At 48.1% G+C, this 22,502-nt stretch overlaps 1 protein-coding gene across 1 annotated transcript in view; it reads right to left on the minus strand.

Moving 5' to 3' along the window:
• Nucleotides 1-9,694: 9,694 nt before the first annotated feature.
• Nucleotides 9,695-22,502, minus strand: part of PTH1R (parathyroid hormone 1 receptor) — a 91,583-nt gene continuing 78,775 nt past the window's right edge. Inside the window, exons 9-13 of the mRNA XM_054643637.2 lie at nucleotides 21,083-21,149; nucleotides 17,737-17,831; nucleotides 15,054-15,195; nucleotides 14,562-14,603; nucleotides 9,695-13,207 (exon numbers count right to left, since the gene is read on the minus strand). Of these exons, the coding sequence (XP_054499612.2) occupies nucleotides 12,845-13,207; nucleotides 14,562-14,603; nucleotides 15,054-15,195; nucleotides 17,737-17,831; nucleotides 21,083-21,149 (709 nt within the window). The 3' untranslated portion in view covers nucleotides 9,695-12,844. The remainder of the gene's footprint in view (nucleotides 13,208-14,561; nucleotides 14,604-15,053; nucleotides 15,196-17,736; nucleotides 17,832-21,082; nucleotides 21,150-22,502) is intronic.

A 22,502-nucleotide genomic window follows, 5' to 3' on the forward strand; every position in this document is an offset into this window, starting at 1 on the left:
AGGGTTCATAAGGATCATTCCATGAGCAGGGACACCTCCCATTGTCCCAGGGTGATCCAACCTGGCCTTGGGCACTGCCAGGGATCCAGGGGCGGCCACAGCTGCTCTGGGAATTCCATCCCAGCCAGGAATTCCCAATTCCCAATCTCCCATCCATCCCTGCCCTCTGGCACTGGGAGCCATTCCCTGGGTCCTGTCCCTCCATGCCTTGTCCCCAGTCCCTCTCCAGCTCTCCTGGAGCCCCTCCAGGCCCTGCCAGGGGCTCTGAGCTCTCCCTGGAGCCTTCTCCTCTCCAGGGGAACATTCCCAGCTTTCCCAGCCTGGCTTCAGAGCAGCTCCCACCCTTGGAGCAGCTCCGTGCCCTCCTCTGGTCCTGCTCCAACAGATCCATGTCTTTCCCATTCTGGAGATGTGGTGATTCCCATCCTTCTGCTGTGGCCAGGTTCACTCCTGGTCTCTCAGCTGGAGTTCTTCCTTTGGTGGTGGCACCTGGAATTTCCCAGATTTTCAGGGAACAAAGGATCTTTAACCTCTAATTCCCGCTAATTCAAGGGAATTTTCCATGTTTCCAGAATTTTCAAGGGATTCCTGACTGGGAAGAGAGAACAAAATAAGCATGGATTGGGTTAAATTCATCTGTTAAAGGTATCCAGGTGGATATTCCCATAAGAGCAGTTGGTGCTCCCATAAATACCCTGGGAAGTTTGTGTGATGAGGAGAAAGGGAATTTGGAAAATGCCATCAGTGACATTTTCCAGGGAAAATTCAGGAGTGCAAAGCATCAATTTCTATAGGACTTTATATGGATTTAGGCCTTTAATCTCTTCTGGGCTCTTGGGAATCTCCCCTGTGGATTGGGCTGGATAAAGACATGGCAAGGACAGGGGAAAGCACAAAGGGAAATGTTTGGAGCTGGCTGGAATTTTTTGGGTGTCCAAAGCCCTGAGAATGAGGACAAAACCTCCTCACTCTGGTGCAGAGAGAGATTTCATGGAATCTCCTGATTCTGGGGGATGGAAAAGCTTCTCCTGCCCCGTACTGGGCCAATGAAGCTGGAGATGTATTAAATATATGGAATTTACTAGGGAAAAGGACTTTATTGAGGAAATGAATAATTTCAGACAGCATAAACTAATCAGAGATGTTTGGAAACGGGAGCTGCCCATGGAATTGGATTTGATCCAGGAGATAATCCAATCAAAGGATAAAAATAAGGTTGTTTATTACCTGTTGTAAAAGAGTTGTCTGGGCAGAGAATAAAAACCAGTTTTGTCTCTGTGATAAAATTCTCTGAACAGCCTCTTGTGGATTTGTGGGATTTAAAAGAAATGGGATAATTTAATTCCCAAATTTCACCTCAGTGACATCACTGTCCCTTCAGTGTCCCCCCCATGCCTTGGGTTTGGGGACAATAAGAGAATCCAGTCTGGCTAAAATTTGGGAGTCAATTCCAGAGCTGACATTCCCAGAATTTCAGTCATTTAGAGGCATGGAGACCTTGATGTCAAACTTAAAGGAACAACAACAACAACAACGATAACAATAATAATAATAATAATAATAATAATAATAATAATAATAATAATAATAATAATAATAATAATAACTTATCCTGATTTTTATAGTGTTCCATGAAATTATTGGAAACAAACCTTTATTAGGAATCATCCTGGATTTTCAGCACGTTCCAGTTTTGACTGCAAAAATCCCAAGTCCTTTTCTTGAACCAATCATTTTTTGCAATTTTTCCATCTCATAAAACCCCCTCGTGTTTCGGGACCCTCCCCAGGGCTCCCATTTCTCAAGATCTTGGAAGGACATGGAGATTTATGGAAGTTTCTTTACCCCAGTCCCACACCAAGATCAGGAAAGGACAAGGCAGGGAAGAGACAAATCCAAGAGAAGTCAAAACCTCCAAACATCACTGGGGTTAACAGTGGGACTGGGGGAAAGAGGGATTTTCAGCATTCCCTTGGCAGCATTCCTGGCTCTTTAACATTGGAATATTTTTGCCTGAAACTCAAGACTCCGTTTCCCACATCCCCCAGCTGTTTTTGTCAAGGAAAATGATTCAGAATACACCAAAGTTGTTTTTCCTTTGGATCCTGCTGGCAGATCGGAGCTGACAAAGGGAATGTGCACAATAACAAACAACAAGAATTGTTTTGGATTGGATGGATCCCTCGGGATTGGTCTCGTGTCTTCTTTCCCTTCGGCTTTTCCTCGCCAGTCACTCCCTCAAGTAACTCTTGCTGCCCTTCAGGCCTTGCTGGTTCCTCTGAACTTACTGCAGCTTTTCCATGAGAATTTAGGAAAATTCAGGACTCTGCTTTTGGAGTCCTGTGGTTGCTCCCAAAGAGGGTGGATTTCCTTCAAAATCCAATTTCCAGCCCTCAAGGGGCAGCTGCAGCTTCTCTGGGAACCTGTGCCTGTAGGGCTTCCCCACGTTCCCAGGGAAGGAATTCCTTCCCAAGATCCCATCTAAAGCTACTCCCTTTCAGTCCGAAGCCATTCCCTGTGTCCTGTCCTTCCATCCCTTGGAAATTGTCTCTCTCCATCTTTCTGGCGACTCCTTCGGGTCCTGGAAGGGCACAATGAGGTCACCCCAAAGCTTCTCCTCTCCAGGCTGAACATTCCCAACTCTCCCAGCCTTTCCTCATAGAAAAGGCTCTCTATCCCTCTCATGTCCTTCCCAAACTCACAGGAACTGCATCCACTGGGAATGAGCAGCCTTTCAAAAGAGAGCTCCAGGTCAAACAGAGCCTCTCAAAGTCAGAATTCCAGGTTCCTCCTTTACCATGGTGATTTTGCTGCTTTGCCATCTCCCAAACAGGATCAAATACATCCATGGAATATTGCATGAGCTGTTTGGGTGCTGGAACTCAGGGACAGACCCTGGATGGACTCATGGAATGGCCTGGTCGGCTGCATCCACGGCCTCGATTTACCCCCGGCTGAAGACCCTCACCCCTGCCACCCAAACCAGCTCAGAACATGCTTTGTGATCCACCTGCTGCTCCAGGGAAAGCATTCCCCATCCCTGCATCCCGCAGGATTCCTGCAGAAAGCCCGAGCAGTGCTGCGTGTGGAACCCAGCTGTTTGTCAGCGCTTTGGCACACCTCGACCCTTCCCCTCTCCAAGGGCTCTTGATTCCAAACAGGCTTTGTTTGGATTGAATTTCGTTTTCTTGCTCCAAGTTTGGCTGCTTGGATGTTCCCTCTTTTCCAGGGCCTGCCTGGATGTTCCCTCTTTTCCAGGAGCAGATGAAGGCCCTTCAGCAGAGCTGATATTACTTGTTAATCCTTGTGGCATTCCCTGGAGCCAAGAGAGATGGAAAATGTTTTCCAAAGGTTTTGTTCTTCGAGAGAGAGCTGCAGAGATTTGGAGCTGCTGAAAATCTGTTTGAAACCCTTGTTTCAAACTGAAATTCCTGTTTCTCAGGGGGAAAATTATCCATGGTTTATGTCCAGCCTGGCCTTGGACACTACCTGGGATCCAAGGGCAGCCACAGCTTCTCTGGGAATTCCATCCCAGCCCTTCCCCACCTTCACCTTAAAATGATCTTCCTTTTATCCAGTCTGAATCTTCCCTTATTTAGTTAAAAACCCTTTTATCCAGTCTGAATCTTCCCTTATTTAGTTAAAAACCCTTCTCCCAGCCCTGGCTGTATCGGATCACAGCGGGATCACTCCAGAGCCACTTCCATGAACCAACCCTGGGGAAAACAATTTCTTGGAAGGCTCAGTTCAGTAAATCTGAGCCTTTCCTTCACCTCACGTTAAGACTGAGCCTTTCCCACATAATTTTCCTTAAGTTTCCTTGGATAAAAGTCTGCACAGCATCTGCCTGAGCATGGCCCTAAATCCCAGCTGGAGAATTCAGGAGAAATGGAGGAATAAAACAGAAAACAGTGGGAAAAGCTGAACTGGCCAAATGTCCCACAGCACAGAGCCCTGCATTTTGAAGGAAGCTCCCAGATATCCTCTGGGATTGGGGGCACCTCGTGGATCCCCTGGAGCTGTGCCCTGCACGGGGAGGAGGCTGGAACAGGGCACGAGCAGAGGCTGCTCCTCTGTACACGTGAAATACAATCCCAGGGAAACTGAGGCAGTGCTTCATGGAATGTCGTTCCCACTGCTTTGGCTGCTCAGGACCATCAAGCCCTCCCTGGAATTCACTGCTCCTGCAGCCCTTCCCCCCTGGATTTGTCATCCCAAAACAAAGTGGCTCCAGAATCCACAACCTCGCCAGGCCTGGTTTGGTGGTGAATTTTATTTCAGTGAGATTGGGGCCCTTCTATATCCAGGCTAGACAGGGCTGGGAGCAGCCTGGGATAGAGGGAGGTGTCCCTGTCCATGGCAGGGGTGGCGCTGGATCATCCCTTCCAACCCAAACCATTCTGGGATTCTCTGATGGAAGGAACCAAACCAGGCATAAGGATAAGGATGTCAGCAGTGGAATTACATCTCCAGAACCCCTGGAAAAACAGATGGGAGCTGACCAGGGTTGTTCCCAGTGCCCCTGAAAATCACAAGCCCGAGGAGGTTTTGAAGCCACCCAGAGTGAGATTTTTCTGAAGGATTCCCAGAGAAACCGGTTCCAATCTTTCTGTGTCCTTAAGGAACTGGAGGATCCCATGGAGCTCCTTCCTCAGAGGAGTAATTAACCCACGCCCATCCAAGCGTTCCCGACAGGATTTTTGAGGTTCTGAGTCCAAGAGACAGGAAAAGACACGGCAGAAAGATTCCATGAGAATCAATAAAGGTTTCTTTTTTTATTGGAATTCCCTTTTACATACACCTGTGGTTTGCCTTTTCCCGCTCGTTACTTTGGTCCATGCAGAAAGCAGAAGTGGAGGAATGTGAACCAAATTCCTGCCTGGAGACACACACACACGGCAAAGCCCCTGGAATCACACTTTTATCCTGTAGTTTTCTGGGGTCTGTCCCTCTTCTGGAGGGGAACAAGGTCCTGAAACCCACTTCAGTGTTGCAGAGGGACAAACTCCCCCCTGCTCCTCTCCCTCCTGCTCCGAGTGGAAAAAGGAGCCACTATCCTGGAAAAACCCCATTTCCCAAAGCCCAGGCCCTGTGATTTGTGGTGACCACCAGGCCTGGGTCACCCTGAAGCCGCAAAGGGGTTCAGCAGCAGGTTTGTCTCCTCATGGATCCCAATGGGAAGAGCTTGGCCAAGGATTTGGAATGGATTTGGGATGGGTTAGTGCTCAGCTGTGCCTGTCCTTCCTCTTCTCCCACCACTTCTGTCCCACCAGCTCCATCTCACCCAACCTGGCCTGCCAAAGATCCCACCTTTAACAACAAATGGCTTCTTGTCCTAGGCCTTGTGGGGCAGGGCTTGGAGAACCTGGGACAGTTCCATAGAACTGGAATAGGGTGGTTTTAAAGCTCCTTTCCAACCTAAACCCATCCTGGGACTCTCTGATTGCTCCTCTCCTGCGGCTCTCAAGGAAGAAGGATTTGTTTAGATAGAGGATGAGGTAAAAGATTGGCCTGGCAAGAAAAGCTCAGCTCTGTCTTTAGGCTGGCTCAAGTCTCATAAAGCTCTGTTTTAAATCAATGCTGCTTGTCATGGTTTTGTCTCCTCTTCAGGCACCTGAGCCTGCCTGCTTGGGCCACTCTTCAGTTAAGCTGGGCTTAAGCTGCCTTTCCAGTGGATTTTGTATCCCTATTTCAGAGGATGCAACCCTGGGCATTTTGGAAACCAGGCACACACTGATCCCTCCATCCCAAACATTTTAATTCCAAGTATTTCCAGCCAAGTGTCTCCCACATCCTGAATCTCCACATGGGGAAGCTGATACCAAGAGAAAATGAAGAATTTTAGGAGAGGAAGTTTCCCCTCAGACCTTCTCCTACCTCTGGATGTCAGGGATCCTGCTGGATTGTGACTCTAAAGGATGAAGACACCCTGAAATCCCAGTGCCAGTCAAGCTTTTGGGAACAGGGAATTTATTTGAATAATTTCCCTTTTCCTCTTCAGAATTTATGGGTGAAGGCCACTCCATGGAAATCCACAGACACCTCGGTGCTGATTTTCCTGGGATCAGGATTTCATCCCAAGATGTGCCAGCACCTCTGGTTTTGGCTCACCCCATCAATTAACCCCCAGAATCATTAACCCCCAGTCAGAGGAAATAATTAAATTCCATTGAATTCCTTAGTTAATGTGCCAGGAAAACCATTGCTACAGTCAAAGAGAAAAGTTTCTCTGTGGGACCCAGGAGAAACGGGTCAAAATTCCATGTTCTCAAGCTGAGTTTGTTCTAATTTATCTATTTTTTCCAGTGAAAAAATAGAAGGAAAAGTGGCAGTGAGGACAAAGAGGAAGAGGAAGTTGTACTGACTTTGTCACACCCCACCTTCCCCCTTTTGCTTTCTTATTATTCCTCCAATTAGGATAAATCCTAATTAGGCACTAATTTACCCCTGTCAGATCTGTCTGAATGGAAAGAAGTCAGATTTATTGGAGTAGCTCCTGATTAACTGGGTGAGTTTTCCAGAACGTTTCCATTCATTCCTGGCCTTGCCAATCCCTCAGCTGATTTCCAGCCCTGGAAATGCCTCTCCGGGGGCAGATTTTGGGATGTGAGAAGATGAGAAGGTGAAACTCAAATTAAATATGAATATTTAATATTGGACCAGCTCTCATCCCAAACCCCTGGGCATGCTGGAAAGATTCTTGGGAACTCTGGAACACTGAGATCCTTGAGGAAAACAGGAGTTCACTTGGAGGGGGAAGTGCTGGGCTGGAAACCCTTCCCTGCTCTGTGGGAAAGATTCCAGAGGAACCTGAGTTAATGTTTCTTTTAATGCTCCCCCAGGATCATCTTTCCTCCACTTGACTCTCAAATCCTGGCAAAATGTTGATATTATTGGGAACTTGGAGTGCTCTGGGGCTACTGGGAACCTGGAAAACTCGGAGGATCTGAGTCGACATGAAAAGGTGGGAAGGAGAAGAGGAAAGGAAAGGAAAGGAAAGGAAAGGAAAGGAAAGGAAAGGAAAGGAAAGGAAAGGAAAGGAAAGGAAAGGAAAGGAAAGGAAAGGAAAGGAAAGGAAAGGAAAGGAAAGGAAAGGAAAGGAAAGGAAAGGAAAGGAAAGGAAAGGAAAGGAAAGGAAAGGAAAGGAAAGGAAAGGAAAGGAAAGGAACAGATAAATGGGATTGTTTTATGTCCAGCTGATCACTGGGTGTCCTTGGATTTAATCCCAACTCCGAGCCTGGTCTGTAATTCTCAGCAGAGCATTTCTGGAGCTGCAGTTGGAAACCGGCTTTGAAATCCATTCTGCAAACTGGACACGAGTCCCGAGCTGTGCTTTAGCTCCAGAGCTGTTCTGCCTTCTCCCTGCTCTGAGTTACCCCAATTCCCTTCAGCAGCTCCTGCCTCATGCCAAGGAATCTCAAATCCACCTTGGAGCTGCTTCCAGCTGTCCTGCCCTGGAGTCCAGCTCAGAACATCTCTGCCCACTCACTGGGGAGGTTTCATCCAGCACAGAGAACTGGGAGAAGCCAGAATTCCAGACACTGTCCAGAGCCCCGCAGAGCTCTCAGCAGGGCCCCAGAAAATAAACAAAAATAGCTTAAGATTTCTATTTTGTTGTTTGAAATCCTCCTGGAGTGGGGCACAAACACAATGGATGTTTTCCCTGCTCTCTGTGCCCTTTTCCCATAAATCCACCAAGATTTGGGACTATTTGGGAGTCATCTCCCACCTCGGGATACCTGAACTCTGCCCCAGGTGTGATGAGTACAGTGAGTGATCCAAGGTGATCCAAGGAAATCCCATTCCCATCCCAAAGCCCTGGACTGGTTTGGGAACTGCCAGCTGAGATTGGCTTTGAACCATAAACCCTTTCCTCCAGCCAAATCTGCACCCAGTTAAAAGAGGACATTAAATGCTGAATTAAGTTATTTAAATAAGGTTTTGGGGTTGTTTTGGAGGGACAGTTTAGAAAAAAAGAATTGAAGTGTGGGAAATGACTCCCAGAAGAAAATCCCGGCTCCAAACCTCCTACAGAGCAAAAAGCAGCCAGTGAAGATTCCTGTCAGCACTGAGGGAAGGAAAACCAGGATTAGGAGATTCATCAAGGGCCATTAAAAGCCTTGACGGCAAATTAGTTTGGAGTTAATCACTAAATGAAGCTCAACTGAAAGATTTGTGTCTCAGCAAAGCTTGTTTGGTGTCTCTGAGCTTTAAATGGCCAAGGAGGAACTGGGAACACCAAGGAAGACCTGGAAACACCGAGGAGGATGTGGAAACATTGAGGAGGACGTGGAAATACCGAGGAGGACATGAAAATACCAAGGAGGACCTGGGAAAACTGAGGAGGATCTGGAAACACCAAGGAGGACTTGGGAACACCAAGGAGGACCTGGAATAACCGAGGAGGACATGAAAATACCAAGGAGGACCTGGAATCACCAAGGAAGAACTGGGAACACTGAGGAGGACCTGGGAACACCAAGGAGGACATGGAAACATCAAGGAGGACACAAAAACCTCAAGGAGGACATGGAATCACCAAGGAGGACATGGGATCACCAAGGAGGACATGTGAGAAAAAGAACCCAACCTATAAATGAGGTTTCTTAACTTTTTGAAACGTCTGAATGTGAAATTAAAAACCCTTTTGGCCACCGAGTTTGTCAAGACAACCAAGAGGAATAAAAACTTTGGAGATCTTCCCTCTCTGTGGATTTTCATGGTTTATAAAGTGGAAAATTCTTCCCAGCACTGTGGATGTTCCCTGACCTCCAGCTGATTGCCCATAAACAGATAAACAAAGCCAATCCCTGGCTGAAAAAATTCGATTTTGGGAGATCTTTGTGAACTTTTTTGGCTCCAGAACAAGACAAGGAGCAGAGCTGAGGAATGATGAGGGGTAGGACAAGACATGATCTCATCTGAACCCAGACCAAGGGGAATGGAGGAGGCAGAAAAACAATTGTCTGCCCTTATCCAGGAGAAGCAGGAATGGTGAAACCGCTGCCAAAAGTCATCCCAAAGAAATAAAAGGGAGATTAAACAGCTGTCAAATCCCGGGAAAGAGCGGGATCAAGGAGCAAGGAATCCCGAGGAGAACTCTGCTGCTGTGGATGGGAATAGAAGAGGAATGATAGAGGAACCTGCCAGGGGTGAGGTTCCCTGTCCAAGCCCAACGTGTGGCTCTGGGGAAGAGGATGATGATCCAAGAGATTCCAGGGAGATTCCACGTGAGCCAGTCAGCCAGGATACTGCAATGCACAGCTTGGCTTGGGCAAGTGAGAGGCTCCATGGAAATACGCCATGGAGTATTGCCAGATGTTTTCTAGGATGAGAGGAAAACGGGCACAGATCTGACACAAAGGAGGAGGGAAAACCAGGGAAAACCAGGGAACAGCTATTTTGGATCTTTTCCTCCTCCTTGAAGTGAACTTGGGAAAGTTTCTTCCCCTGTTTTCCAGGTTGGACAGGGCTTGGAGCAACCTGGGATAGTGGAAGGTGTCCCTGCCCATGGAATGAGATGGGCTTTGAGGTCCTTTCCAACCCAGCTCATTCTGGGATGATTCCATGACAAAGATTCCATGACAATGATTTCATGCCACGTTTGCTACACCCTGTCACATTCATATTTTCTGGAAAAATCCCTTTGCCCAGGATTCTTCTCCTGGGAAGCTGAGAAGCCGCAGAGAAAAAGGAAAACAATAATTACCTGATTTGCTTCTCCAGTGTTTTGCTGCTTTGGAATGTGTTTGGAGATTGTTTACCCACAGGTGCTTGTTTGATTGGTTTCCTGTGAATTGTTTTGACTCTTTGGCCAATCAGGGCCAAGGCGTGTTGGACTCAGGAAAGAATCACGAGTTTCATATTATCTTTTAGCCTTCTGTCTGTATCCTTTCTGTATTCTTTAGTATAGTTTAGTTCAGTATTCTTTAATGCAATACAGATAATAAAATAATAAATTAGCCTTCTGAGAGCGTGGAGTCAGATCCATCATTCCTCCCTGCCACGGGGCACCCCACAAATGCAATAACACCCCAGCTCCACTCTGCTCCCTCTGCTCCACTCTCCCCTGTTGGATCTCAACTGGGATGGGCACAAGCCCTGTCGTTCCTGCAGGATTTGAACCTGCAGGATTTGAATCCCGAACCAATGAATCCTCCCCTCCAAGGTTTTTGTTTCCCGTGGCCTTTGGGGCTGTGTTTCCGCAGGAAAATCCCACAGGGGAGGAACTGTCATCCCAGGGGGACGCAGACCTTTGGATGAGGACAAACTCCTTGGGAAATGTCCTCAGCTCCTGGAGATGGAGGAAGGGAAGAGGAACCTCCTCTGGATCCAAAGGCTCCGGCTAAGCTCCAACAGGATCATTCCATTTGTCCTTCCAGGGCAAATCCCAACCCAAAACTGGGGCTCCTTCTCTCTTTCCAGACATCCCAGCTCTGGTTCTTCCTCACTAAAATCCAGGAGGGATGATCCTGGATCTCCAGATAACACTGCTCCATACACTCAATCAAGAGTTTGGGATCCGCCCAGGAATGATGGGAACACACTGTGACAAACAGATCCTGCTGGGCCTTAGTGGCAGTTTTCCCTCTGTTTTGGTCTCAGCATTATCCCCGTTTTTACATGGATGCTGCTCATGCACAGAAACATCCAGGAAAGAAAAATCTATCTATGATTTGCAATTCAAAGGATTTTTAAAAATATTTCTTCCCCCTGCACAACCCTAGTGCCTGTAATTTTAATCTACATTTAAAAAGAGGTTTGATTTATGTTAATCCTAAATAATCCAGTGTTGAATTCATTTCCATGAGAGCTGCATTTTAGGAGGGGGGGTTATGTTTGTTTATAAATAAATTTATGGCTTTTGCTGATTCCTTGAATTTCTGAGGGATTGTCAAATGTTCTCAATCTTGAGTAATAAACACAAGCAAAGAGTGAGTCACTGCTTGGGGTTTTTTGGTGTTTTTGTTTTGTTCCAGCAGTGAAATTATAACTTAGAAATATCTTTGAGCCAGAAAATCAGGAGGGGTAGAAGAAGTGAGCAGGAAAATGATTTGATTTTTGAAAAGTTGTTATTTTGATAACTCTTATTTGGTGGGAAATGGTTATGATGAGGTCTGACTTCTTTTGATGAGGTGAAACAAGAAAAGAACATCACAAATAAATATTGGCTGTCAAGGATTTCTGTTCAGGACAAGAGGGAACGGCCTCAGGCTGGGCCAGGGCAGGCTCAGGGTGGACACCAGCAGGAATTTCCCCATGGAAAGGGCGGTCAGGCCTCACAAGGAGCTGCCCAGGGAGGTTTGGAGCCCCCGCCCCTGGAAGTGTCCAAGGAATTCCTGGATGTGGCACTCAGAGCTGTGGTGGGGATTGGGCACAGCTTGGACTTGATGACCTTGGAGGGCTTTTCCAGCCTCAGGGATTCTGGGATTCTGTGAAGATGGAGAGGAGCTCCAGCTCCTGTCAGAACCTCACAGCCACCACATCCTCCCCCAGGTCTGGATCCAAACCTTGGGCATGTCAGAGGGAGGAGACTTTTCCCTGGATTCCACCGGGTTTTGGTCAGGCCCTACTCTGAGAGGTTGATAAAAGTTTGGGACACCAATTCAGGATCCCACCTGCCCTTCCTGACTCCCTTCAGATTCTGGGAAATGAATCCTTAATTAGCCCTCAGAAGAACCGCTGGTGGAGTCTTTTTCCTCATTAGGGTTTGGATTAATTGTCCAGAGAAACTGTGGATTCTCCATTCCTGGAAGAGTCCAAGGCCAGACTGGGAAGGAATTGGAGCAACCTGGGATAGTGGGAGGTGTCCCTGCCATGGCAGGGCATGGAACAAGGTGACCTTTAAGGTCCCATCCAACCCAAACCATTCCAGAATTCCACGACCCTGTGGAGCAGGACATTCAGAGGGCAGAGCGAGGAACATTCCCGAGTTTTAAGAAAGGATGGAAGCTGCTTTCCAGGAGCACCCACAAAAAGGCAGGGCCGAGTTATCCACCCTGGGGGCTGATTTTAGCCACAATCACCCCTCTGGGACGTGCAAATTCCGTGCCCTTGGCGGTTCCCTCTCCACCTGCCCCTCTGGAAGAGCAGGAATGCCGCACATGCCGATAACCACATCCAACCCTAAAACTGTACCCGCTCCTGCCTTGCCCCCAGAACCCGGGGAAAGGAGAGGACAATCCCTGCCTGCCTCCATGAGCTGTTAACCCTCCCCACCCCAGAGGAGCATTTTGCCAGGGAGTGAGAATTCCCAAGGGAAGAAGAACAGGGGGCTGGTTACACCCAACACAACCTTTGACCGACGGGTGGCGGGGCCTTTCCCACCGCTGTGTGTGTCGCCAGGCAGATCCACAGGCAGAGAACAAACCAAGCCCACGCCAGTGCCCCCCAGGGTGGCTTGTCCCCTCCCAGGACGATGGCCCTGCACCCTCCCTGCGCGCCTCCTGCTTTCCTGGGGGACGCTCCCGTCCTCCTCGGCCGCCCACGCTCCCCGAGGGGTCCAAGGACCACGCAGGGCTTTGCAGCCCTCCCTGGCGAGCTCCCGGGATCTCCGGTGTCCAGCAGGTCTGGAGGGCTCTGTTATCACCAGGAGAGCGTGGATCACGGAATTCATGGATGGCATCACCCACTGGCCACGCTGGTGGCTCACTTTTTGGTGTTTTTCTTTTTTTTTTTTTGTTTCCCCAAATAACTTAATCTCTCATTCCACAGAACAGAGGAGCTGCATGGAAACCCTCGGAATCCGCTGCATGGCCTGATGGTCTTTTCCCACTGAATGCTCTCCAGGAACCTTTTTTTTTTTTCATCCTTTGGCTGAATTTTTCCTTTCCTCCTCCTGTCTTTACATCACTGTCTCTCTCTCCTCTTCCACCAGGACCGTGGGTCTGTCTCCATCGTAGAGCCCGGAGCCGTTCAGGTATTCCTCATCTTTGTTGTACTGCTCCGGGCCGGAGGAAGGCATGGAATTCTCTGAAATGGAGCCATTTTTCACATAACCTGGCAAATTCCTGTGGCCGTTGAGGGTCCCTGGAATAAGTCTCGTGTTGAGGTGGAGGGCAAGTGCTCCTCTCGTGGCTACATTTGTGATGCTGGTGTGGGAAACCATTGGTCCATAACTGTAGGTTGTGCTCCCACTCCGGGCTTTCCTTTTAAAGTCAAGTGCTAAAGTCCACCTGCTCCATGACTTCTTTATTTCTGCTTGGACCTGAGGGGTAAAAAAGGAGGAAAAAACCCAACATGACTGGGAGAAGAAAAATGCCAGAAAAATGCCAGAAAAATGTGGTGTCCACGGATGGAATAGGTGGGAAACTCTGTGGGGACTTGGAATTTCATGGTCCTTATGGGTCCCTTCCAACTCAGGAGATTCTGTGATTCCATGAAATTGGAATAAATGCACATTAAATAAATAATAAATTCACATTAAATAAATAATAAATTCACATTTAAAAAAAAAGGAGGGGAAAAAAAAAACCCCATGAGTGAGAGAAGAAAAATGCCAGAAAAATGTGGCGTCCATAGATGGAATGGGTGGGAAACTCTGTGGGGACTTGGAATTCCATTGTCTTTATGGGTCCCTTCCAACTCAGGAGATTCTGTGATTCCATGAAATTGGAATAAATACACATTAAATAAATAATAAATTTGCATTAAATAAATAAACTCACATTTCCAAATGAAATATTGGACACTGGGAATCTGGAATGGCCGAAAACATCTGGCCAGAAAGGTGGGATAGCTCTGCCCAAGGGTTGAGGGATGGAGAGCAGCACATCCAGGAGGGAATTGTCTCAATGTCCCATAAAAATCAAGTGTCAGTGGGAAAAACACCTTGAGAGGCACCTGAATACTGAGAAATTTCCCTGGAATGGGAATTTTAGACTGGGTCTAAAGTAGGTTGCTAAATTTAGGATGAGATCAATTCCCCTTAGATTTTATCCTCATTTTATCTGCAGAACACAAACAATGATTTTTTAAGTTTTATTTCCCCTTAAAATACATGAATTTAAGTTATAAATTCCCCTTAAAATACATAAATTTAGGTCATAAATTCCATTTTAAATCAATCAATTTCATTTTATCCCAGTCTGTGGAAGTTCTTCTCTGGGGTGCAGTCGCTGACCGTCCACTTTCTTAATTAGCAGCAATAGAGGGAATTAATGGAAATGAGGAAAATAAAGTATATCATTCTGGAAACAGATAAAAAAGTAAAAAGAGCCTGGAAAAATACAGATTTTTTTTTTAATCAGTGACTCTATCAATCTGTTTTTCTTCCTAATTTGAAATAAAGCTGCACTAAGCAGCACTTGTGCTAGGAAATTAAAAATTCCACATTTTTTCTCCATTAGCTGCTTCCAGTAGCTCATTTATTGGTGCCATGCTGACCTGGGGGTTTTCCACCAGGAAAAAAAAAGGACATTTGAATTTTTTATGGGGACTGAGAGACCTTGGACTGCAAAATAAAGTTGTTTGTTGCAGAAAAATGAGGATGTGCTGATGTGCATCCACCTGGGTGAGGAATTAACCCAAGAAGGGAGGGAATGAAGACGCTCATGACTCACCTCTCCATTGCAAAAACAGTATATGATGGCAACAAAAAATCCCTGGAGGGAGGAAGAAACAACAAATTAATGGGAATTTAGGGAAATTTGGGTCTCTTTTCTGCCCAGCACCCCCCAGGCTTCTCTGGGATTGGGGACATTCAAAATGTGGGATTGTTCAGTGGGGCAGGAGAGGGAAACAGAGGAAATTCCCTGTGGATGGAGCTCCTGGTGGACCAGGAGCCAGCAGGGTGTCCTGGGGGACAAGAGGCCAGCGGGATCCTGGGGTGCATTGGCAAGAATTGGGAACAACATTTTTTGCTGGACAAATTTCCCATTTTCTTGTTGCATTTTGCAAGAAGAAAACAGATTTGAGGCTCAAATATTTTTCAAATCCCCTCATGAATTAATTCTAGCGTACTGTAAACCCAGCCCTGCTTCTAAAGGCAGCCTTGCACCCACATTTCCCTCCTCTCCCCGCTGAAATTCCCGTTTTTCCCAGAGTTCCAGTACCTGGAAAGAGTTGAACAGCATTTCATAGTGCATTTGAACTTGCCAAAGAATCCCTGACACGTCTGTGTATGGCATAGCCATGAAAACAATATAGTGAACGCCAAACAGAGGCATAAGGACGAGGGTAGATTTCAGCAGCTTCCTGCAGGGAAAAAAAAAGGGGGGGAAAGGAGGAAAGAAAAGGGGGAAGGAAAAGGGGGGGAAGGAAAAGGGGGGGAAGGAAAAGGGGGGGAAGGAAAAGGGGGGGAAGGAAAAGGGGGGGAAGGAAAAGGGGGGGAAGGAAAAGGGGGGGAAGGGAAAAAGGGAAAAAGGGGGGAAAAAGGGGGGGAAAAGGGGGGGAAATAAAAGGGGAAAAAAGGAATTAGTGCATGGATAAGCCTCCCCAGCATCACCAGCCCAGCCAGGCTTGTCACTGGGCACGAGATGCTCGTGGTTTTCTCCTTGTCCCCTTGGATACGGGATGTCTACACAGGTGCTGTGGAATTCCACCTGGAATTCCAAGCTCTCGGTTCACGCTCCAGCGTGGGCCAGTCCAACCCTGGATATGGCCCTGTGTGATGCTGGAGGTGACAACACTGAGGGGACTTTTCCAACTCCAGGCTTGGGTCAGGATCATGGGGAGAAGGTGGAAAGGAAGGAAAGGAATTTGTGCTGCAACTCCAGCCCTCAGGCTCCAACTAAAATCCACCAAATCCCCTTATCCCGAATGGTTCTCCATCTTCCTGTGGTCCTACATGACCTGCAGTGGCTGCCACTGCTTGGGCAGGAGGTGGAGAATTCACTTCCAGAGCTCTTTTCCAACCTTAAACACTCCATTGAGGCCAGGCAGGAAAATCCACCCTGGCTCAGTGGCTCCAGTGCAGAGCAGATCTCTGTCACTGACATATTTTATGAAAAATCCTTTCGTTAGGATCTTTTCTCCTGAGAAGTTTCAGCTTCTCCACGTTTTGCTGCTTTGGAACGTGATTTGGAGAATAGTTTGCCCAGCATGTGAAATTGTTTTTACTTGATGACCAATGACAGCTGCCTGTGCCGAGGCTGTGAGCAGTCACAAGATTTCCTTTCCTTTCCTTTCCTTTCCTTTCCTTTCCTTTCCTTTCCTTTCCTTTCCTTTCCTTTCCTTTCCTTTCCTTTCCTTTCCTTTCCTTTCCTTTCCTTTCCTTTCCTTTCCTTTCCTTTCCTTTCCTTTCCTTTCCTTTCCTTTCCTTTCCTTTCCTTTCCTTTCCTTTCCTTTCCTTTCCTTATCCTTTCCTTTCCTTATCCTTTCCTTTCCTTATCCTTTCCTTTCCTTATCCTTTCCTTATCCTTTCCTTATCCTTTCCTAATCCTTTCCTTATCCTTTCCTAATCCTTTCTTCTATTCTTTTAGTATTTTCTTTTAATATAGTATATATCACAAAATAATAAATTAGCCTTCTGAAACATGGAGTCAGGATTCTCATCTCTTCCCTTGTCGGGGTTGCCTGCAAATTCAACATTTCTGGAGCAGAGGGAGGTGAGTTAGGAGTGGAATTACTCCAGAAATCCAGCGGAGGAGGACAGAGCGGGGTGAACACTCCTAGGAGGTGCCCTGGGCTTCAGCATCACTTGGAAAAGCTCCTTTTTCCAGGGAGCAGCTCCACCTCAGCACAGGATCAGTGCTGGGGACTCCACGGAGGCACCACAACTCCACAGCCCTGAGAATTTGGCTGGGCTGGCTCCGGAGGGAATCAGCTTTGCCTGGAAGTGCCATTAATTGAGGGATTAGACCTCGTGCCAAGAGTTCCAGCAAGTGCCCGAGTGCAGCAGGGATGGGGAAGGGCAGGAATGGCTCCCAGAAAGGGCCGGCACCGCCTCTGTCCTGCAAACCACCCGGGGAATTTAACACTTTAAAAGGAGCAGGCCCCATCCAAACCATAATTAATGGCAAAGCTTCGGCCAGGGAGAAGTAAATAAATGGATAAATCAGAGCCCTGACAGGGCAGCGAGGAGAACTGGGAGGTGTTTTCCTGCCAAATCCCCCTCCTGCCTCAAATGTGTGTTTGGAGAGGGGGGTGGGAGCGATGAGCTCATGGTTTACATCCCAAACCGTTCCGCTCTCCCCCCTTCCCAAGCGTCCTCTTGGGCAGCCCAGGAGATCCTGAGGAGCCCTGGGAGCTCTCAAGCAGCCGTGGTGTCCCAGCAATCTGATTTTCCCGTCCAGTTTTTGACCATGCTACAAATAACCCGAATTATCAAGGGAGACGAGCTTGGCAGGACAAAGGAAAACCAAACAAAAAATGAAACGAAATTGGAATCTTTTTTTCAGTTCAGCCAAGGCACTGAAAACACCCGCTCAAGGGCAGGTTTAACCAATAGGCCAAGCTTAACAAAGCACAGGACGGAAATAAAAATAAGCAAATAAACTGATACAAGTTTTACGGCCTTCAACAGCACAAACAACGTTTTATTTTTGCACTTTGGGTTCAGAAACTGGCTGAGGAGCTGGAATTCCTCCCTAACCTCCCGCAGCAGCCTGGATGTGAAAGGTTTAGGAGAGTTTTAAATTGCTCTGGTTCATTCTGCATTACCACACTTGGAAGACAACAAACTTTTTGAGTTATTTTAGGCGGCACCAGTGTCACCCTGGGCTTTCTCCACAGCCAAGGGGGTGAAGCAAGGACCCTGTCCCATCCCAGAAAGGGGACAGGGCCGGTGACACTCACCTGTACTGTTGTCTCGAGTCACACCTCCCTGCATTCGTCTCTCGGAGCTTGGTTGCGAGGACTCTGATAATATTGATAAAGAGAATAAAATTTACCTGCAGGGGAAAGAAAACAAACAACAAAGAAACGAGAGCTGTTAAAAAAAAATCGATGAAAATGGTGGAGTTGTTTGGTTGGTGTTTCCCCCAGGTGAGGCAGGGGCTGGGATTGGGGAGGAAGCTCCTCCTGTGGAAGGGATGAGTGTTCCTGGAATGATCCCAAGGTTTTTAACCTTCAGGGAGAATATGGAATGGCCCAGCAGGCACCTGGAGGAGGAGGCCAAAATGAGGTTTTATTTGTCTTTACAGCCCAGCTGGGATTAAGATCCCCTCGGATACCAGGGACACTTGTAGGATGTCTTCCCACATCTCCATGTGCAAAAGGAAAGAGGAACAAGCCCAAGGCACCACGGTGAGGACAGAGTGAAGCTAACTGGGGATGGCAGCTCAAGAATGAAGAAAGGCAACGAAACTGTTGGATTTCTCCCATATTTCTGCCGCCAAGATTCCTTTGGGAAGTGTTTAGGATGGAGCAGGCGAGGACAGTCGGGGAATATTATCTACTGCCTTTCAGGGAGACACATCTGTGAACCCAACTCGTGGCCAGCTGCTCAAGATAATTCCAGTGGTGCCTTGGAACAGGCTGCCCCAGGAAGTGGTGGAATCCCTGTCCCAGGAAATGGTGGAATCCCCATCCCAGGAAATGGTGGAATCCCCATCCCGGGAAATGGTGGAATCTCATGTGGATGTGGCACTTGGGGACAAGGGTTGGTGGTGACCATGGTGGTGCTGGGAGAACGGTTGGACTTGACCCGGGAGAACATTTCCAACCCTCATAACTCCGTAATTCCGATTCTGTCCTACAGGAACACTCTGGGGAGAATTTAATGGCCACACCTGATGGAGAGAAAAAATGGGGTGGCACTGGGGAGATTCCCATCTCTGTAGAGCCCTTCAGAGCTTGCTTTCCCTGGATTCCACCAGCTGCTGGCCCAGCCGAACCCTTCCATGGGATTATGGAGAGGGTAGAGGCAGGACCATCCCATAACCTCGATGAGCAGATCCATGCTGTTGGATAATGCCTCCGGATTCCCCTGGAGCCTCCAGCATTTTGAGACACAGAATTACCGCACCACACACCAGCTCAGAGTTTCAGGGAGGGAACCATTGTGAACCTCAAACTGGATTATCCAGGACACCTCCTTGGATTCATTTTGGCTGGAGCCAGAGCAGATCCATGTTCTAGCATTTCCATGACAGAGATCCCACCACAACCACTGGAGAGTTGCTCCCATGGTCAGTTATCCCCCCTGGTAAAACCAGGAATTCCCTGAGCTGCTGAGCCAGCAGGGGCTGATCTGCCATGGCTTTGTCTCCTGTGGTTGGATTCCGCCTCCTTTGAGGAGGTGCAAGCTCGTTTGGAACTGCTCTCCATAGAAAAAGCAGGGAAGGTTGTGCCACGCCCTCTCCCTCACTGGGATATGAGTGAAAATTCTCTCCCACGTCCATTTCCCTGATTTCATGAGGTTTGTGGAAATTTTACATCCCTGCAACCCCATTCCCTGAGCTCCATTTGGCTGAAATTTCCTGACTGGCACAGGAATTATAAGGGAAGAACGGACAGACCAACAGGCAGGGAAGGACAGAGCCTGGGGGCATTTAATTCCTTGGAAACCATCAGAAAGGGAAAAACTAAGCAGGTTTATGTCTCTAGAGGAGCTTCTCCAGCTCTAAAGACTCCAAAGTGGGATTTTGTACTGCATTTGTCGGCAAAATTAAAGATGCCCAACATTATCACACCCAGGAGGGAAACTCCTCTGATTTCCCCAAATGTGCTGCATTTGAAAAGAAATCCAGACAAAAGAATTACGTCCAAATTAGCAGAAAGTGGAGAGATTTTAAACCCCTCAGCCTCCAAAATCTCATCCAGAAAATGCAGGACTTAGTCCAGCAACGTGGGAATGGCAGAAGCAGCCAAGAGAACAATACGAACCCACAGAAATTAAACTGACACAACCCATGGAATATTTTTGCATAGTAAACAGCTGGATTCGCAAATTGCCAGGGCACAGGAAGAGGCTCCTGGAGAAAACTTATTTTTCCAAGGATGAGCCTCGATTGGGCTCTTTCTCCTCTGCTAATTGGCCTTCAAATGAAATGCGATGGGGTCGCTGGAGTGAATTTAATTGAACCATCTGAACTTCCTTCTCCAGCCTCTGCTGCTCCATTTCCAAAGGTGTGGTCCCGGTGATGCGTTTCTTCCGAGGAATTGCGGGAGCCAGGTGGAGAATTTCCACCAAAAGGATGAAATCCAGCCCCACGCCAAACCCCAAAAATCTCACCTAACGGCACAGATCAGCACATCCACCTCAGAAAATTTCTGGCTCTTTGTGCGTCTGGTGCTCTTCTCACCCACACTGATCATCTTCCATGGCCTCCTGATTTGGGAGGCAGGGGGAAGAGCCTGGAAGATTCCAAACCCTCTGGACCGCGGAGAGATTCCTATTGGCTCCACTCGTGGATGAGTGGAAGGGGAGATGGGATCTGGGGGAGTGCATGAGCTCTTTGGCAGGATTCCACCAGGAGAATGAGCAATGGAGAACCCCAAATAAAGGGGGGGGGGGGGGGGTGAGGGGGGAAGAGGGTAATTAATGGGTTCTTTAATTAGGACATAATTGAATTCACCTGGTGCAGACAATTAACTCTTATGGTGCCCTCTCCAGCTCTGGAGAGCTCCTCCTGTGTTGGGATAATGTCACTTGGATCCTTCCTTTCCCCTCTGGCTCCCGGGTGGGGGTTGGAGTAATCCACCCTCAGTGATTAAAGATCCAGTCAAAGCTGGGATGGTTTCATTTCCCTTCCCACCTCGGGCTTCCCAAGCTTTTACCAGCTCAGAAATGATGGGATGACCCTGAAACATTCCTGGGAAAAGCTTTGGTCCAGCTACAGGTCCCAGATTCCATCTCTTGCCACTGGAGATGCCTGGTAAAGACGTGTTAGGACCCCTGAGAGCTTCCAGCATCGTCTGGGTTGGAAATATTGCCTTGAATGTTGGTTTCCTTGATGATTTTAGGGTCTTAGCCCTGAAAATGTGGGGTTTTTCTCTCCTTGGAGTCACTCACAAACCATTCTGCCATATTCAGCTGCCAAAATTCCAGGCAGGACAAACATGAACCCCTCAAAGTGGACACGTAGGGACTATTGTAGGACAGAAATTTTGGTAACAGAGTGATTAGAGTAGGAAATTCTGGATCAGCTCTTCCCAAGGACCCAAAGGCCTCCCAGCCCCTCACCCATCCCATACTCACCACGATAGCTGCCAGGATGGGCACCTGAATAATCCACTTTAAATTGCCAGCACTCAGGTCCCAACACCTGAGGAGAGATGGACATCCTGTCAGGAAAGCACTGGAAGAGCAACCGACTCCAGAAAAATCTGTTGGAAAAAAATCCCCCTGGAAGGATGAGCTCCTCCAAAGCCTGTGCAGGGACCTTGCACTAACCCTGCCTGCGCTCAGTGAGACTTGGGAATATCCCTTTTTCCCTTTTCCTGCTGTAATGCTACTAAAAAATGAGAATATTCCCCATGGTTGGGATGGTTCTGCTCTCCAGAGGGTGAAGCTCTTTCCAATTCTTTCCACATCCATCCAGATTTGTCCCTTCCAGTCAGGAACAGATCCTTTTCCACTTCGTCACTTCCTCACCAGAAAAAAAAAAAATCCCTCCATTAAAAGTAATCCAGGTTTCATGAAGGCAGGAGAGACTGAACTGATGTGGGATCACAGAATCCTGGAATGGGTTGGGTTGGAAGGGACCTTGAAGATGATTTAATTCCAGATCCCTGCCATGGGAGAGAGGTTGCTCCAAGCCCTGTCCAACCTGGCCTTGGGCATTTCCAAGGACGAGGCAGCCACAGCTCCTCTGGGTGACCTGTGCCAGGGCTTCCCCACCCTCACAGGGAAGAATTTTTCCCAATATCCCATTTACCCTTGACTTCTGGCAGTGGGAAGCCATTCCCTGTGTCCTGTCCCTCCCGTTCCTGGTGAACAATCCCTTCAGCTTCCCTGTAGGCCTCTTCAGTCCTGGCTGTGTCCCTGCTCATGGCAGGGGGTTGGATTAGGTGACCTTTAAAGGTGTTTTCCAACCCAACCATTCCATGATTCCCCCTTGGAATAAACCTGCACAATGGGGACAGGCGGTGATAGGGACAATGTTGGGGTTCCACACTCTCTTCCTGGCAGTTTCCTTCAACCAAAATCCCCCAAAATCTTTTATCTCCATCCACCTTCAGGCCTTATCCCAGTGAGGACTGGGAGGGCCAGTTGGTGACGTGGACGTTGGGATGTTGTTGGGATGTTGGGATGTTGGGATGCAATCCTCCATCTGCCAAGAAGGGATGGGCTCTGTTTGCTCCCAGGAGTTTCCAGCAGCCCCTGGAAAAGCTGACTCAGTGTTAATTATTCTGCTGGAATTCTCTCCAGCTCTGGAGGCAGGAATGCCACAGCTTTTCCTTATCTGATCCAGGTCACCCCCACATGGCTTTGGCAGTTTTCCCAGGCCAGCTCCTCAGGGAAGGTGAGGCTGGAAAGCCACCAGTGCTCCCTGGAACCTCTGTGAGGATGAGCCGGTGTCACGGATGTGCCACCCTCCAGCAGCCCACCCAAGCCTGGAGCTGAAATCCCCTTTGGAAAGCAGTGTCTTCCCAGGCAGAGCCATTTGGGAATGCCC

This window comes from Agelaius phoeniceus, chromosome 1 (genome assembly GCF_051311805.1).
Source record: "Agelaius phoeniceus isolate bAgePho1 chromosome 1, bAgePho1.hap1, whole genome shotgun sequence".
NCBI classification, from domain to species: Eukaryota; Metazoa; Chordata; class Aves; order Passeriformes; family Icteridae; genus Agelaius; species Agelaius phoeniceus.